The 18329-nt window shown below is 48.0% G+C and overlaps 1 protein-coding gene across 4 annotated transcripts in view; it reads right to left on the bottom strand.

The window, feature by feature from the left end:
- LOC122386481 (rab11 family-interacting protein 2-like) overlaps positions 1-11770 on the bottom strand; it is a 42619-nt gene extending 30849 nt beyond the window's left edge. For 2 of the 4 annotated variants that reach the window (XR_006257388.1, XM_043375715.1), the window contains exons 1-2: positions 11544-11770; positions 8498-8611 (exon numbers count right to left, since the gene is read on the bottom strand). Coding sequence is in view for 2 of the 4 variants with exons in the window: in XM_043375715.1 (XP_043231650.1) it covers positions 8498-8567 (70 nt within the window). In the remaining 2 variants the exon portion in view is untranslated. Of the gene's footprint in view, positions 1-8497; positions 8612-11015; positions 11442-11543 lie in introns of those variants that run through there. The other 2 variants (XR_006257387.1, XM_043375714.1) reach the window with 2 other exon arrangements.
- Positions 11771-18329: the final 6559 nt, after the last annotated feature.

The following is an 18329-nucleotide window of genomic DNA, read 5'->3' as shown; positions in this document are numbered from 1 at the left end:
TCCTAAGGCTATTATATTCAGATATTTGAGCTGTTATTTTCGCCAGGCAGCACATACAGATTATTACGGAGCGAGCGAAGCGAGCGTAGTCTTTCCTTAGATTAACGGAAATTTCTGAGTATGAGCGGCCGGCCGGCCGGCCGTGGTCACGCTTTTGCGAGGCTTATATCTCAGCAACCACTTGACCGATTTACACGCGGTAATTTTTGTAGGGTAGCTTCATTCCTTCTACCAAGTATTGGACTATTCCCGATGCATGTGGGTGACCCCTTATGCACGTGCCACGTGCAAAACGAAGAGGTGTCAGTTTTGTAATTGTTGCAATATCTCGGTAACTACTTGGCCGATTGCGCTGAAAGTTGGCATGTAGGTAGGCACCCACTAGGCACTGCATATACATGTGCCAGGGTTGGGGTGCTGCTGCACGTGCGCACGTGCAGGGGTCGTTTCCAGATCTCGGGAACGGCTGGACCGATTGCGCTCAAATTTGGTACACGGTTAGGGACCGGTTAGTAGGGCGCCGTGCGCAAGTCAGTTGGGACCCATTTTGCACGTGCGCACGTGCAGGGTGCCACTTCCAGATCTCGAGAACGGCTGGGCCGATTGTGCCCAAATTTGGCACATCGCTAGAGACCAGTTAGTAGGGTGCCGTGCACAAGTCAGTTGGAGGTACCCCCTCGCAATTTCGCACGTGCAAGGCCCACCCTCTCGCTCGCTCCGTTAGTCGCCCCAAAAGGCGTTATACTGGTCATATATGTCCATACGAAGCACAACCTGCGTACCTAGCTTTGATGCATCACATGTTACCGTAATATCATATTTGATGCTATTTATTTGGCAGCAATCTGCCACAAGAGACCGATCATATCATGTATCGCTGTGATATTTCCGTGTGGAAGCAGCTGGAAAAACGCATCTGCGGTGTGCCTTTCACACAGTGCGAGGTTAACAGTAACATAAGGTAAGAGCAATGCATGGGGAAGCACAGTAATGCAATGCCCTGAATAAAAAACTGATGGCGGTGGTGAAAAACTGATTCCAGGTTTGGAATCAGCGGCAGCGAAGTAGGTACGTCTCCCCGGTTTTAGCGGTAGGGTTTGCACCTAGAAAATTTAGTGTACTTCAGGCCATATCTTCGTCGTCTTAAGCTTGTAAGTGTTGAAGATGCACACAGAAAAATATTGACACCGTTAGCGGTGTAATTGCACAGTACATATCTGAGCACTTGAGGAAAGTTAATTTAGTCCCTTCCCCGCTTAAATTACTCGCGCTTCTAAATGAACACCAGGAAGAAGGTAATAGAACACTGTTAGGAGGGTTGGGTGTTTTACTACATGTAGCAAAACACCCAACCCTCCTAACAGTGTTCTATTACCTTCTTCCTGGTGTTCATTTAGAAGCGCGAGTAATTTAAGCGGGGAAGGGACTAAATTAACTTTCCTCAAGTGCTCAGATATGTACTGTGCAATTACACCGCTAGCGGTGTTAATATTTTTCTGTGTGTGCGATCGACTTGTTGGGAGACAAGCCGGCCATGATCGTGTAAAATGGCTTTATCGTAGATCGTTTAGTTTCTGAGATATAACCGGAAATGTAAAAGTGCAAAAACTACCATTTAATCTCGCGAGCCGTACATAGAAACACACACTAGCATAATGAATCCATTTTGGCCGTTGACCAGTTAAACCACACAAGACAATGACATTTATTTTCTCAGTGTCGAATGTTGACAGTGCATTATAAACATAAGTGAAATTTGACCTCCGTTCCTCTACCCACGATAAGAACTTAAGAAGTAATGGGAGGCGGCAGCCACCCTTCACGTATACGGGAATTGGGGCGGTCCACTACCAGTGCCAGAGTGCCGCACTGGGACCTCACACCGGGCTGGGCCGTCGACCGGCGTGCGATAGGTCGCGCCGCCGTCACCCGACCCCGCCGCTCGGGTGGCGCGTGGCAGACATTCCGCCGGGTCGCGGGGATCCAGTGCCGTGCTGCCCCGGCAGCCGCACGGCCCTGAGCGGCGTCCTATCACGGTACAGCCGCCCCCGGCGCGGCGAAAAGAACGCACACTGAACAGGGCTCTGCTTGGGGTTAGTTATCGAGTAACTGGGGTTTACCGGCGTGTTGACTACCGGATCATTTGTGGTATCTATTCAACTGTCACAGGATAAAAGTTACAACCGCGTTACACTCGCTCAATAACAGTGACAGCTGATGAGGCCTGTGCGTTCTACTCACTAGACAACGATTAGACCTTACTGATGCCTAAACAAAATAGGATGTAGCTTCGCCAAGTCAGACGTTTTCCAGAAACAGTAGTTAAACAAATAAACTATAACCATTAGCAGTACTGGAGATCGATGAAAATGTTACACGTAACATGACCCGGGACCCCGTCATTCGTCTCAGCGGCTGGGAAAGTTGGAGCGCAGGTCAGGAGGCGCCGGCCGAAGGCAGTGCCGAGCGCCAGGCCGTCTGATGGAGGTAGCGCCAGCCGCCCGTCTGATGGAGGCGGCACTGAGTCCCAGCCGGTCTGATGTCATTGACGTGTAATGAGCGCGCCTGGACACGGCTACCGTCACGCTCAGCGGCGATATGGGCGCCGGGCGGCCGTGACCGCGTCCGGAAACGCTACGGCGCCAGATCCCGGCGGCAGATGGGTGTCGTGATCGGCGCACGGCCAGCTCCGGCTCGGACCACCATGCGACAGACACTGGCCTCGCTGACAGCACGCCGCTCCGATGGTTAACTACGTCAGCTCCCGAGCTCGCATCAAGGCGAGGCGATGACTGCACCACGCGGACACACACTCAGGGGGCCACCAGACCGCCTCGGTGCAGCCAAACAGCATGCGCGGGCGGACGAGAAGACATGATATCACCGCCGCTTCTGGGGAGTCCGTCCCGGTGGAAAAGGTCATTGCGTTGGGCCGCGCTGCGCGCGAGCCCTGGCAACCAGACGCCCAGGGACAGGATTCGCAGGTGGCGGAAGATAGCATCGAGAGGCGGCGGCGCGATCCGGCTGAGCCCTGTGCCGGGCGCGCGCGGCGCGGCATCTCACTCCACTATCGGGGATCATCCCCGGGTCCCGGCCGGACACACAACTGCGACAGGGGAGGGGGGGGGGATAACGTGAACCCCTCTAACCGCGGCACGGTGGTGAGGGAGTAGCGTGTACCCCTCTACTGCGGAAGAAAGGGTAACGTGTTGCCCTTCTGACTGCGGCGGGGAGACGACATCTTCCCCTGTTACTGCGGCAAGTGGGGCAACGTACCCCTTCTGACAGTAGCAGGATTACCTGTCTCCCTCTCGGAGCAACAGGCGTGGTAACGTGTCCCCCTAATACTCCTGAAGGCAGAGGAATGCCCCCCCCCCCCCCCCCCTGGCCGCGGCAAGTCGGACAAAGCAGACCACCCAGGCACCGCAATTTCATTCATTGCGCTGATTCGTTATCGTGTAAGCTAGCATCCGAGAACCGCCGCAGTGACAAAGCCCATGGGACCGGGAATTAGCGACCGCTGAGACGTTGCGCAACAAGTAAGGTGATGTTTCTTTGGAGACAGCGACGCCGTTCCTGAAGAAATGGACGACTTTTATTTTTTGGGAAGAACGGCTAAAATTATCAATGCAGAGAAGCGGAACTTCAGACCGAAGCCGCGACTGGTTCTCTGGATGTTCGTGATTGCAGGTTGAAGGCAAGTTCTTTGATGATGCTTGATCCTGTCATTCATGTCCAGGTTTGCGACGGAAATTCAACCTTTTCGGATTTCATGTGTGCATTTGAACATGGCCACCCACATATTTCTTATAACAAACTTGATTGAATAGAGACGAGCATTAAATTTGTTGCAGACAGCTTTTACACAGAAATGAAGGCGAAATAGCAAAAACTTGGATTAGTTCACGAGAAAGGCACGCCGGTATCGTCCAGCTGGCATCTGTACTGAGTAGCCCCACAACAGACACCACCAGCTGCGCCAATAACCGGATGGTGCATACCTGAAATTCCGACAGCAAATACATAATTATCTTTCTAGCTCAAGAAAGTAAAAAGTTTAGTAAGAACCAAAAACATGCCACTTATGGGATAAACATCGCTAAAAAGAGGGAAAACTACCAGTTAAGTAAGAAAAAGATCAGCAGTTTCGATAAAACAAATCCTGAAATGCCACGGCGCAACTTGACTCTAATTCGCCAACCTGGTATTATTCACGGTACAGCGAACAGTTGTAAGGCTAGCCTAATGCGATCGAGTAATGCACATTAACTATGACTTGCTAGAGTTGAGAACTTTAAAAAATGTTTGAATGATAAGTGAATTGTTCCGTTTTTATGACCAACTGGCGGCAGACCAAAGGGAAGGGTCAGCTGTAATTTGCAAACATCCGAACGTGGCCGAAACTAAAAAAAATGGCAAATTTTCTACGATTATCGTACAAATACAACTTAGGCTAGTGGGGCTAGTGGAAGCATTGCAAATAACTAGAATGCTTATATTATTTCGAGTCATTCTGAGAAAAATCTTACGCCATTTTCTCGGTGTTTCGAAAGGTCGGACACCTCAAGTCATAAAAAACGCCCTTCGCCCTTCGAAAAACGCCCTTCGAAGTTGCGCATGTGTAAGCTAATGTACCTATATACATTATAGCTACCTTTATTTTCTCATTTAGGAAATCCTGAGCACAAGTCGAAGCTCAGTTGAAAAAAAGACTTAAAAGGACCGTCACTCGACTGCTACTTGGACTACCTATGCCATACTACTTGGGCGGGCTAAGCATAGGCGAATGCGAGGATTTGGCACAAATAATTAACATTTTTCTCAATTCTACATCAACACCAAAGGACTGGGAGTCTGGGACTGAGAGACATGCGAGTCTTCCAAGGATCAGCCCTCGGTCCTCTGTTATTCACCATTTTTGCCAACGACCTCAGTCTGCACGCGCCGGACGCTCATGTAACCCAGTACGCTGACGATACCCAAATCCTTATTTCCAATACCAAGCGCAATCTTCCTTACCTCATCCAACGCATAGAGTCTACCCTCACCTCCTTGGCATCGTGGTTCCATGCCCACGGACTTAAACTCAACACGTCCAAAACGGAAATCCTCCTCCTTGGCACCCGACAGAATACCTGAGATCTCCCCCCTGTCAGCGTGCGGGTCGGTGGCGGGACCGTTCAGGAGAGCCCATGCGTTAAAAACCTAGGCGTCATTTTCGACCGCCACCTTACGTGAGATGCTCATGTCAGTGACGTGGTTCGTAAGTGTGTCGGCCTCCTGATCGGTCTCCGCCACCTGAGGAGCCTCCTCCCGCGGCGGACGCTCCTTGCAGTCGTGCAGGGCCTGGTCGTCTCGCGCGTGAGATATTGTCTATCTGTGTACGGGAACGGCTCCGCGGCTAACAACGAACAGCTACTGAAAGTTGTGAACTTTGCCACCAGAGTAGCAGCCGGTCTCCAAAGGTACAGCCCTCTGCAAACTTCGTGGTAGGTATTCTTTTTTTCGACAAAACCGAGAATAGCGCGAATACTTTGCAATCGGTCACTCGTAAATCGTAAGAGCAAGACGTGCGAGACTCCGCACCTTAGATTGGCATTACCATCGTATTCATTTTCCATCCAGTTTGGCAGCGAAACCCAAAAGTTCATATTTGCCCCCAAACAAACTTTTGCCTTTTTTTGCCACACAAGGCGTTTACTTTGTTTAGTGATAGACCCAATCGAAGGGGTGGAGCATGGCGCTTCTATTTGCGGTGAGTTCCGACCGAATAATAACACAGCCTTTTAGTTATTATCGGTTTTGTCAAAAAAGAATACCTACCACGCATTCTGCTCTGAGGGCTGTACGATCGTGTGTCTCGCGCGCGGGGCGACCTGGGCCTGCACACACCGCGCCAGATGTGTGATGCGCAGACCGCTGTCATTGCGCATAGAATCCGTGCCCTGGGCGAGCCCGAGGAGGTCGCCTCACTGTTTGTGACTTTCGCCGACGCACGGCAGTGTAACCGCCCCACTAGACAAGACCGTGACTTGCGCCCGCCAGCTACAAGAACAGCGGTCGGGCGGCGAGGGTTTGCGTACCGAGCAGCCTCGCTTTTAAACTCTATGCCCAGTGACGTGACACGGCTCGAGCCCGGAGCCAGCGGCTTTTAAACCGGCAGCGAAACGTTTCTTTTATTTGGAGTGATCGTGCGTACGTGTGTGTGCTGTTTCGGCGGATGATTGTTGTTTGCCGTGTACCTTTCGACTTCCCCAACCGTTTTATTCACTGACAATTGACACGTAATAGCCACCGTGTTGTGGAGTGTCTGCTGACGTAAATAAATACTGTGGACATAGAACAAGACCAAGACGATATCAAAAATTCAAAGCAACACTTAGCTTAGCTTCGCATCTATCTCACAATTAGCTTAATTTCGCATCTATCTCAGAATCAAATCACTGTAATTTGTCCTTTACGCTACACCGGGGGAGTCATTAGGACCAATGCCAAGACGACAGAGACCGGGCGAGCCACGGCCCACTTGGGTTGCGGAAAAAAAAACGATTGTGTCCCGTTTCAATCCTAAAAATCAGCGACCTGTGTGCCACAGAAAAACAAACCGCTGATCACCACTTGATCTAAGGCGTAAGAAAAACGAGTCTCCCTTGATCGCCAGAATGAAAGGATCTGCAGCTGGCCACCTGTGGGCGCAATGACGTAGAAAATCTGAAATACCGTTGCAAAAACCACCTCTAAATGACGTCATGAGATTGTGATCGGATGTTCCGGCGGGTCTACACACATTATCAGCAACATGCTCAGTTTGGGGTTACAAGAGCCGGGCATAACCTGTGAGATCCCGACCAGTGATGCTGGCGGCGTTCAGATCAGCCACGCCGGAGGCAGGACCACCATCCTCGCTGGTCTGAAACACGCCTGGCCTGATAAGCGGGTGGCTTCCAGCGCAGCGGAAGAAACGACAAATCGAACGCACAATAGGCATATAGCGTGCCTGGCGGATCACTGATTGTCATACGCAGAGGACCATCGGCTCACTGGCAGCTGTACTGAGTGGGGCACCAGCTCAATATGAGCCGCCGTACCGAGCGGATCATTGTACTGTCTCAATAACCAGCGTACCGAGCGGACTACTGCACTGTCTCAATATCCAGCGTGCAGAGCGGACCACTGCTTAAATAGCCACCGTACCGAGCGGACCACTGTGATAACCAGCGTACCGAGCGGACCACTGTTTAAATAACCAGCGCACCGAGCGACCACGATCTCAGTGGCAAGTGACAGCATTACTGAGCGGACTACCGACTCAATAACCGTCCTACCGAGGGGATTGCCGGCTCAATAACAACCGTACCGATCAGCTTAACCGCTTGTCTATTAGGGACCAGTGACGGTCCACGAGGAAACCCATCACAAACGTATACGGAAGGGGAATCGTAGGGCGACTTTGCTCGACAGACGTCGAGATTGCGGTTGTTTACACTTTGCCAGTGCAAACTGTGCCAATGTATCAAAGTTACGCTTTCCCACTGTCAGTAGGACGTTACGTCTCAGCGGAAACAAAGCGTCAGTACCTGCCACATACGTAGCAACTCTTAATTCTCTCCAACTGCTCTTGCACATACCTACCATAGATGTCTCACTTCATGCAGGACAGGAGCGGCCGCCAACATAGGGAGATATATCAGGAATGCAGAGAATGTTGCCACGACATCATTCATTAAAGGGACCCTCCCACCTTCAAAAAAGTTAATGAATTGGCATGAAAGTGATGTCGCTCGGTTTAGAAAGAGCAAAAACGAATATCTACCAAATTTCATCGAAAAATATTCACCGGTTTTCAAGATATTAGACTTTTACTTTTGTTTACTTTTTGGGCTCTCCGCTGTTCCTAGGGACTTTATTTGAAAGTGCGGCATTTGTTGCGCGCAAAGCAGCATATACCACTGCGTGCTACAAAACGTTTTAGTCAAACATTTAAAAATCGTTAGATATCTGCGATGACGTCACATTTTTCAATTCAATATTTCCGATTTAAGGCATTTCTCGATGTTGTGAGTGCCGAAACCGGTAATTGTGAGCCAGGGACCCCATTTTGGCTATCTCAACTCAAATCTAATGTTAAGGTGGGAGGGTCCCTTTAAAAGTAAATCCCAGTAACACGGATAAAAGGACGCCATCCTGCGTTTAACCCCAGACCTGCAGATTCGGATAGCCCTACCGGCCTCGGCTTTCTGTGGCGGTTACAGAGTCACTGGATAGATCACCCTTCACATAAAAGTGATACATCAGTCGCAATATCAGAGGTCACAGAAAAGCAGCAGCACTTCAACCCAGCAAGGGGCAGATCAGCAGCGGCCGCCGTTCGGGACGGTGATACCGAGAGCGTTGACGATATTAAGCCACATCACTACGTGCGAGACTCACGGTCGAAAGGGAGACCAAGGGAAAAAGAAGAGAGAAAGGGAAAGAGAAAGGAGGGCGCATTTCTCACCGTTTTTCCCTTTGACCAGCAGTCCCCTGGCGCGCTGCACGGTCAGCTGGACGTGCGTTGGCATCCACATGGTGGCAGCTCCGATTCGCACGGACGCAGCTCAGAACATCACCTCTGAAAACAAACAAATCACAGATCAAACGGAGCCAGAAAATCACAGAGAAAAGAACAAGCCGAATTTAGAAGCCGAGCCGAAAGCCAAATTAGCAAACGCGTGACAACGCAAAACAGCGCCACAACATGCTTTGGCACGACGGTGAGGTGGGTCATGGTGGGTTATATCCAAGAGGCATGTTTTGTAGACTGAGAAATTGCTATAAAAACATGCGAGGATATGCAAGTAAAGTTTGAAATTTTAAAAGTTTAAATATCTAATGCAGGGTCACCAGGCAACAAATGAATAATCAATATGATACCAAGAAACCTTTCGAACTACATGTTTCACATCTTGGTACCTATGCAGGCTTTATAGCTGACAGCTAAAGACGGACTCTGTTGCCTAACCCTTTCTAAAAAAAAGTATCAGCAGTTATATCCAAACTGAAGAAAAAAAAATGTTTAGTATCGTCATCTCGGCAGACCGGAGCCATCAAGATTCCTTTACTACTCAGGTTGGTTCACTAGGGAAATAAAGGCGCCGTGGTGACGTCATCAGAGGAAATCCTTCACATTCAAATGAAGGGGTGATTTGAATTGCTGATTTTTGCTCGATATAGGCCTACTTTTTTAGTTTCAGTCCCATTTATCGTAATGAGGCCAATTCATTGTTACATTGGTACATCTTTTGATGACATATAAGCCTTGATTTTTTCTCCAGCTCGCCCGAAAGATGATGAAATTTGCATGCATGCCTATGGGTGAAGGGAGATTCTGCCGCCGTGGTGACGTCACGGTAAAGGGATTCTGGAGCTCGTGAACGGGGGCTGGGAGCCATGAGGTAACTTTCTCAAGGTAAAGCATCATATCACCTGGGTATTTATAGATTAGAAAAGCGAGTGAAATTCTGGAAAACCAGCCGAGAGATGCTCTTCTTGAAATCGATGTGACGAGGCATTTCCAATGTAGGTAGCTCAGGCTGACTTAGTACACATATTTTCATCCGATATTAAAAATGGGACATAATCGACAGCTACCGATACGATGCGAAAATCCGTCCTATGCGGTTTTCAGACGGGACTGGGACGAAATTCCCACGGCAAAAATGCCGGACAGGGTGTCGGCCGTCGGGCGACAATTCCTGTGGACAAGGACTCAAAGGCAGTGTCCCAAAATTGTATTTTGGCTATGGTTTAAGAGGGGAAATCCCTATCCGAAAATGGGGATAGAAGTTGAAAATTGCCAGTCAAATAAGGCCTTAAAAGAGTGGAAAGTGTATCAATGACATAAATCTATAAAAAGTGTGGTAAAATGTAGGATTAAAGCCATTTTTAGGCTTAGTCAGTTAACTTGACCTGGTGACCTGACCTGACATGACCTGGGGTAAAACAAAATCACACATTGTCAAAAATTGATGTACAGCAAGCTACTTCAAGCGGCGCGACGCTACGCGCCGCGCTTTTTTATTGACACGCAAAAAAAAACGTGACAGGGTGGTAACATATGCCCCCTCCCTACCCTCCCGCCCCAACTGGGGAGAAGGTTAAGATAAAGGTTTCACTTGTCAATTGTCATTCTCAGTCATATTTGAATATTTTTATATTGTGCAGAGAAACATTTATGAAATGATCATATGGCAGGAATGTGGATGGAAGGAAAGAGAGGGGGTGACAGGAATGGGGATGCAAATTCTCATTCTCATGAACAGGCTCTTGGATTCAATTTCGTGACTTTCAAAAGTCTCTTTCAGCCTTCAGGGCAGCCTTTAGGGTGCTGATGTCACAGTGACAGGAATTTGACCTAGCTAATAGCTTGATTTCCAAAAGCTGCAAGAAGCCAAGCAGCACTCAGCAGGCAGGAGCAGTAAATAACCACTGACCTGACGGACACCACTCCATTTTATCACTATTTACAATGTTATAGCATGCCTGTAAATAATGTAATACCAACACCTGCACTGCTACTTTTCCTTACATCAATGATTATAATGGGCAAAATAAATTATGAATGGTACACATTTAGAAAGGCCTTAACTTGCATCAAAACATGAAATTCACAGCTGGGGAAACTGAGGTTGGGTCTTCAAATTTTAGAAGCCTTCCATGTTTGAAAAATGCATACCCATTTATGGAAGAATCTTCCAAAAGTGAAAGACTTCTAAAAATGGAAGATTTGACCACAGTTTCCCCAAATGGTGTCGCTCTCTGAGACACTTTCAATGCAGTGTGCTAAGCCTAAGCCTAGCTAAGATGCTCAATACTCAATAGTGGTTTCATTGCGCTTGTGCGGAGCATGTAAGCTTGAGCTTTAAATGTTGTGTGCCAGGCGTACAAATCACAGACATGAGACACAGGCATGCATTTCTACTCGCCAGGCATGCATTCCCATCAAACTGGGCGCACCTCGAACATGCACAACGCACATGCCACGCTTTGCAGTCTGGGTTGCTTGTTTACTGTCCCTGAATGTCTTCATGGCGATTTGATGCACACTGGTCGTCAATCATGTTTACCATAATGATACGATATATTGACATGACACAGACTGAGCAATGCAGTTAGTATCAGGATTCAGGAAATTGCCCAGATATATTGGGTACATCCCATGGCCACAGGCCTTACAGACAAAAGAAAAAATCCTGTTGGCTGTTACCATAAGGTTGAGTATGATAAAGTAAGTTGTTACAAGCACTATACTCTGCTCCTTTTCAAGCTTGCAGCTGAAGTGCCCTGTTGAAAGCAGTGCATGATTTCTGTATATATCAATATAGCTCTTACATTTTAAGACGCAAATTCTTGAGTGGAGGAGCGATCTGCCGAAGAAACTCTGACTGCAAACTTGATATGGAACAGACTATAGTGAAAACACCAATTTCAATTTTGATTTTGAGAATTCATGTTTTAGTTTGAGCTGCCAGGTCAAGGTTGAGTAAAGTTGGAATTTCACTCACCTTCCTCAAAACTTAACAACTTTAAAATGAGTTTCCAAATAATCTACCAGTGTGGCACAGAAATTGACAGCAAAGGGCAATTATTTATATAACAGCAAAGGAGCAAGTTTTGTTTTGTAAAAAAAAACACACACTTCAAAGAGGCATCAAACGAAAACAACACGGAGAAGAGCGCTTATCTGTGTCGTGTTTAGAGTGTTTACAGTTACGTTGCATTCAAGGTATGCGTAATTTCATGATTGTGGCTCGTTCACTAAAACGCAGCTATATTTAACCCCAAAATTTCACTTGCCTCAGTGAAAACTTTAGAATAATCGAGATTCGAGGCCATTAGCGTCGCCACGGGGGGGCAAGCGGGGCAGCTTGCCCCCCCAACCTCGGACCGGGCACCCCCTGAGATCGATGCAGATCCGATGAGATTTTCGGGTCGGGAAAAAATGGGGGTACCTTTCGGAGAATGTCTGTGAGGTCAGACTCGGTTGGAGCATGCAGTTCAAACAAGAGTCAGAGTCGCAGTCGCCAAAAATCTTCAAGACTCCGACTCCACACTCAGAAATGCCAATGCTGTGATTCATTTCATGTTCCTAGTTGGTTCTTTATTACATTTTATAGCTGGTTTTCATAAGTTTTGGAGCCTACTGACACATAATTTTCGTTCAAAGCGTGACACGAAATCTTCGCGGTCTTTCTCAACTCTAAAGTGCCGCAGGGCTCATGAGCTTGCTTTTCACACAGGCTCCTAAGGAGCTCCACTGAGCCCTGAAGAAGCTTTCAGAGGGCCCAAACCGGCCTCTGAAAGTCCCACTGGTGTCCATGCTCTCTGAGGGCCCATAACAGGGATCTTTGAGGGATCGTTACAGGGATCTTTGAGGACCTTATACATTATGTAGACCTCTGAAGGGACACACGAATCTTTGAGGATGCCTTCGAAAATTTCTGAGAACCTTAATTGGCCTCGGATAGTTCAGTCGAACTTTTCAGCGACAGACTTTGGTAACCCCAAGCCGGCATCTGAGGGATCACAACTAACGTGCACCTCTGAGGGCCGCAACACATGTTTCTTATGTCCCTACGTAGGGTCTTAAAGGAAATAGTTCACTTTTTAACATGGGTTTTGAATTGGAATAGCAGTTCCGTAGCCTGGGCTGAGACGAGCATAAATCAGGACACTGGCGGTCGCAGCCGCTAGCAAAAGGGGGGGCCAAAGTCACACTCGCGTGACATAACATTTATCCGTCACCGGGATGGGGGGGGGGTGATCGGCTAATTTTTTACGTCCACGAGGTGCCGCGCAGTTGGCATTACTTAGGGGAGATCCTTGTAAGACGCCCAGGGTCGGTAAGAGGCCCCATCGCTTTTTTTACCAAACCAATAATGTTATTTATTTTTTAATGTTCTTGTAAAGCAGAAGCCCTCTTGAAACAACAACTCACGAAACCTGAGGTATCAGGTGCGTCGCAGCGACTTTTGGTAAGCCTGTTTCTGTTTTTGCCCCTTTACTTGCTAGATATATGCATCTTTATCACCCTTATATATCTGAAAAAACAATGACTATCAAATGCAATCTTATCTCATCGAAATTGTAACATTTTAGCTTCAGAATAGACCATGTTCTGGTGCGCTGCAAATGTCTCATAAACCATAAATATTGTGACGTTAAAACACTGCATTTTTTTAAGAGGCCCTCCCTTCGAGGATTATAAAACGCCCCCCCCCCCCCCCGATAAAAACGCCCCCGATGCTAAAACGCCTGCACCTGCGGCAGACGTGGCATTCTTTTTTCAAGGAGTTTGTTTTTGTTTTGTTTTTTTTTTCTGTTTCTTTTTCTAGAGGTAATAGGTACAATTTTCGTTGGTCATCAGCGTTTGGTTGTGCTAGTTTTCGCATTGTTCGAGCGCTTTGGAAGTGTTATTGGTTTCGATAACACCGTATTTGCTTAGCTTTTCGAAATAAAAGGCCTTGCAGCTATGTTCGCAAAACGTCTTTTACAAGTCGACTTGCCTTGTTAAACGCCCGAGGGTGGGGGGGGGGGGGGGGGCGTCTTACCATACCCATAGTGTAAGAGGCCCTTTTGCAACTTTTTCCAAAATGTTAAAGTTTACGGTTTGTGTACCCCCTAGATTCATTTTGAATGCAAATATGTATGGGAAAATGATGCATGCTCACAGCGCATGCACACGTTAGCTCTTAAATATTATCAGTTGTCTAAAAATAGCAACTGAGCTTAAGGGGGGGGCCTCCTGCACCACTCTCCCCTATGCTTCATCCATCTGATTCTTGCGTGAAATCTTTAAGCTCAATTTAAGGCAAAATCACCAGTTCCATTGCCCGTCCCACGGTGTTTCCACCGGTCGGCCCACTGCACCATGACGACGGATCGGTGTAGCATAGGTATACTGGAAGGTCAGGCACGCGGATTCATGACCTTACCACTATAAAACAATTTGGAAAAGTACAGATACCTCTTGCTTTGAACAAACATGTGAAACCCAGAGAGCATTTTCAGACTATGACATTTACCTACCCATATAGGTAACATACCTAGTTGTGTGGCGGCGGGAGAGAGTAGGTACACCGACCTCTGGAGACCCCCCACAGGTTCCGAGCTTTCAAAATTGGCATCTGAGGGCCGCGCGCGACTCCTGCGGGGCTTCGCAACGGCTCTATTGGGGCTCACTCAACCTGCCTAGTCTTACTGCTAAAAAGACTGGCCCTGAGCCCTAAGGACTTCATCAGTCTCTGCCAGCCCCAGGACCCACACCGGCTCATGGGGTCCCGACGTCGAAATATGAGGGAATCTGAGCCGGACCATCAGGACGTAAAGTAATTTCGATCAGGACCAACGTAAGGCTGTGCCGGAGACTGCGTGAGCCCTCTGATCTTCAGAAACCCACCCATGTATCTTTTCACGTAGAGGCCAGTTTAGGGCCCTCAGAGACCAGTACAGGGCCTGCAAACTACAAAGGCCAGTAGTTTGAGACAATCAGTGACCGAGTTGGGCTCTCAGAGGCTAATGTGAGTCATTACAGGCCAACATGGGCCCTCAGAGGTCAGCGTGGGGCCCTAAAAGACCGGCATGAGCCGTCGTTGGACCCCAGAGGCCAGCAGAGGGCCCTCAAAGGCCAAGATGGGCCCTCCTCAGAGGCCAATGCAGGCCCTTAGAGGCCGGCGTCGGGTCTTCAGCAGCCAGTGCGGGGCCCTCATTGGCACCTAAAGGTTCGTCTTGGGACACCACAGACAGAAATAAGGCCACCAGAGACCGGTGTGAGACCCTCAGACGCCGGTTGGGACCCCTGAGGCCGGTTAGGGGCCCTCATAGGCCAGATGTGGGGTCTCAGAGGTTGATGTAGGCTCTTAGCGGCCAACGTGGGCGCTTGACCGCCACTGAAGTTCCCTCAGAGGTCAGTGTAGGACGCTCAAAGACCGGTGTGGGAGCTATATTAATAGCTGGGCCGTGGTTTTTTTTTTAGCCTCGTGACGATCGAATAATTGCCAGGGCCCCATACACCTACATATATGGGGGCCCATTGGTTGTTTGAGGGGGGGGGGGGCAAATGATATGATGGCCCCCTTTATTGACCTTTGGGGGGGGGGCATGGCCCTGATGCCCCCCCCCCGCGACCGCCACTGTGTACACATGACACACATATGCCTCTGAGATTACATACTAGCTCATGCAAACTCTATGCAGGCCCCGGAGTTCCCACGCTAATCCTTAAGAAACCAAGCCGGCATGCGGCGTCACCACCGGGCTTCTGAGGTACACAGCACCAACCCATGAGGTCTTACGCCAATCTCCTTTAGCAGGGCCCACCCACCACTGCCGAAGAGGGTCTCATGCCAGCCATTGCTGGGCCTACGAGAGCCTCAAGTAAACCCACGCTGATATTTCATATAAGATCCGGCCATACTCGTGAACCGGTGCCAGAGACGCTGACCGCCAAATTGACAGAATGCGAAACTGAGCCCACTCATGAGTGAAATTTACGTCCTTTGATGGCGCAAGAAAGAAAATGAAACATACGAAAAGCTTTTCTAGGACTTTTGTTCGATCTGAAAGGTGGGGCCAAAAGATAGTATGGCCCCACCTTTCAGCACCAAAGGGGGGCCATGGCCCCCGTGGCCCCCCCCCCCCCCCTGGGACCGCCAGTGAATCAGGAGCTTTTACAGCCCAACGATCACCCTAGGCAAAGATATTCTATTTCTCGTCCCGAAAAAGGTGTCTTGCGTTGAGGATGTGTGCCTTGCATATATTGCATTCCAGTATGAAAAGAGCATGGGTACCGAAAATTCTTCAGAAACTAGAGAAATTATCTACGAGAACTCTAGAGAAATTCTCGTACTGATCAATAAGGACATTCAGCAGCAGCAGATCGCCCAAATGCCGGTGGCCGCGATAATTTCTCTAGTTTCTGAAGAATTTTCGGGACCCATGCTCTTTTCATACTGGATCGCGTGTGCCTTACAGAAACTGAAAAGTTCTTCCTATATCAAAATATAGAAAATAATATTTTGTTATAAATAGGTTTTATTTTCTTTGCTGATCATTTTGAACATAAAAAATCATAAATCCATTGCAAAAAAAAATAATTTCGTGAAAGTGAACTATTTCCTTTAAGGGATTCGACACAGACCCCGACGGTTCACACTGTTATCCGAGGGCTCCAGGCTTACCCTGGGCCCAGTCTCTTAGCGCCCGCCGACTACACTGGCTTCTGTGGGTCCCACCTTGGGCTCGGAAAGCCCCAAAGCACCACATACACGTAAATATTTGGGATGACCCACGCCGATCTCAGGTGTCCTAAGCAGGCTTCTGAGAGTCCACACTGATCATGAGTGGCCAGGAAGTCCCAAGCCTATCTCTAAGGGATCCCTTGCCGCTATGCCGTGCGTAACGTTTGGTTCCGTTAAACATTTTTTGTTCACGTTTGCAGCGCTTCCCTTCACACGAAAAGCGAGAAACGTTTTGTTCACACTCGAGTGAACAAAACACTTCCTCTCACTGGAGCAAAGATGAATTATTTCCGATTCACACTTCCGAGATTCACTCTCAGTCTCCGGCGAATGCCCAACTTCGCTACAATCGGCGGCTGGGATAAGCCCTATGCATTTCACGTAAAACCTCTGCATGCATGCGTGAATGGAGGTTTTAGCAGGGTGATCGGATTAAATGGAGCGTTTGTCACCTTTTTCTGGGTAATGATCATGAGCGACGAGAGTCTGCACAAGGGCCCTCTGCAGTGCGTCGGCAACGCAGCCACTGTAATTCTACCGGTCGTTTTTGTCCAGAAATTTGAAACTTTCGAATTTCTCTGTAAAAAAGTTGCATGTCATAGCTAGAAGGAAAACTTTGTCACCATCGAATTCTTCGCACCATTGCGCGTCGAACGATATGTAAAACGAGTGAGTAACGACTGGGGAAAGGCAAGATTTAACACAAAAGTTGATTTTGCCCCCCCAACCGAAAATCTCTGGCGACGCCTATGTTCGAGGCCATTAATAATTTAATAATTTGAGCGATACGACGAGCTAAAAGGGACATGAAATACAAGTTTATTCCATTTGGGCGAACCTTCAGCCAGCTCTAGGCACGTAAATAACAATATTTCTTCAAAAACGAGAAGATACCTAATACCTAGCTAACCCAAGACCTAACCGTCGCGTCGTTCTCATCTTGTAGCAAAATCTCTCATGGATTAGCAATATATTCCCAGCCAGCCTTCCCAAATGGGGTCCATATGGGTCCCAAGTGGGCAGCAAACTCGGGCCCATGTGGGCTATCCACCATGGACCCAACCCAGATGGGTTTGTCATGGGCGTCCAGCTGGGTCCCATTTGGGCAGCCCAGATGGGGCCCATATAGGGCCCAGCCGGGGCACATATCCCGCGCCCCACTGGGGGGGGCTATTTATAGCCCCCCCTCCCGTTTTTCTGCAATAACTTCCAAACCGCTTGACGTATCGACGCTAAACTTTCAGTACCTTAGGCTGCATCAATTTGACACCTTGTGTCCAAATTTGAACTTCGTACCTACTATAGGTCGGCCGTAAATGACGTCAGAGTGACGTCATGTTCGGCCGATTTCGACGCAAAACATTGAACCACGGCAATCGCTCCCAAGAGCTCAGTTTTGAAGCTAGATCCAATTTCTTTGCATGAGAGGACTTAAAATAGACTGCGCTATCAAACTGCTATCTCGGATTTTCGAAATTTTGAAAATTTTGAAAATTTAATATAATAATATCTAAAATTTATATTTTTACGTTTTTGTCAAAAAGTTTTTGACTTTTCGAAAAAACCGGAATATATGTGATAGAATGCATGATTATGACTAACGCTAGCAAGTTTTAGCTAAATATCTACAAAAATGGCCAAGTTTTACGCATTATTGCAAAAAATTCACAATAATTAATTTTTCAAATCAATTTTTCAGCATGTATTTGACATCGTACGCCAATATAAATAGCACCATCGTGTTCCTGAGCTCAAACTGCATCCAATAGACACCTTTTTTGTTGAAAAATTGTAACTTCAAAATTTGACCTTTTTTGACCTGAAAGTGACCTAACATAAGCTAAATTCGACTCAAAATGACCTCGAATGACACAGACGACATCACATTCGAAATCTCTGACCTAAATGGACCATAAAACATGTGTCACGTGACCGACGCATGATATAATATTTTCGTGACCTGTGATGACCTGACCTTGACCTGAAAATCAAAGTACAAGTTTGGTACCCTCAGGGTAACTAGATCATCTGTTCCCGAGTGTGTGATCCAAA

This window comes from Amphibalanus amphitrite, unplaced genomic scaffold, assembly GCF_019059575.1.
Source record: "Amphibalanus amphitrite isolate SeventyFive unplaced genomic scaffold, NRLGWU_Aamphi_draft 000253F_arrow, whole genome shotgun sequence".
NCBI lineage: Eukaryota > Metazoa > Arthropoda > Thecostraca > Balanomorpha > Balanidae > Amphibalanus > Amphibalanus amphitrite.
Note: the sequence above shows the minus strand (reverse complement) of the source record. Positions and strands in the feature narration are given on the sequence as shown.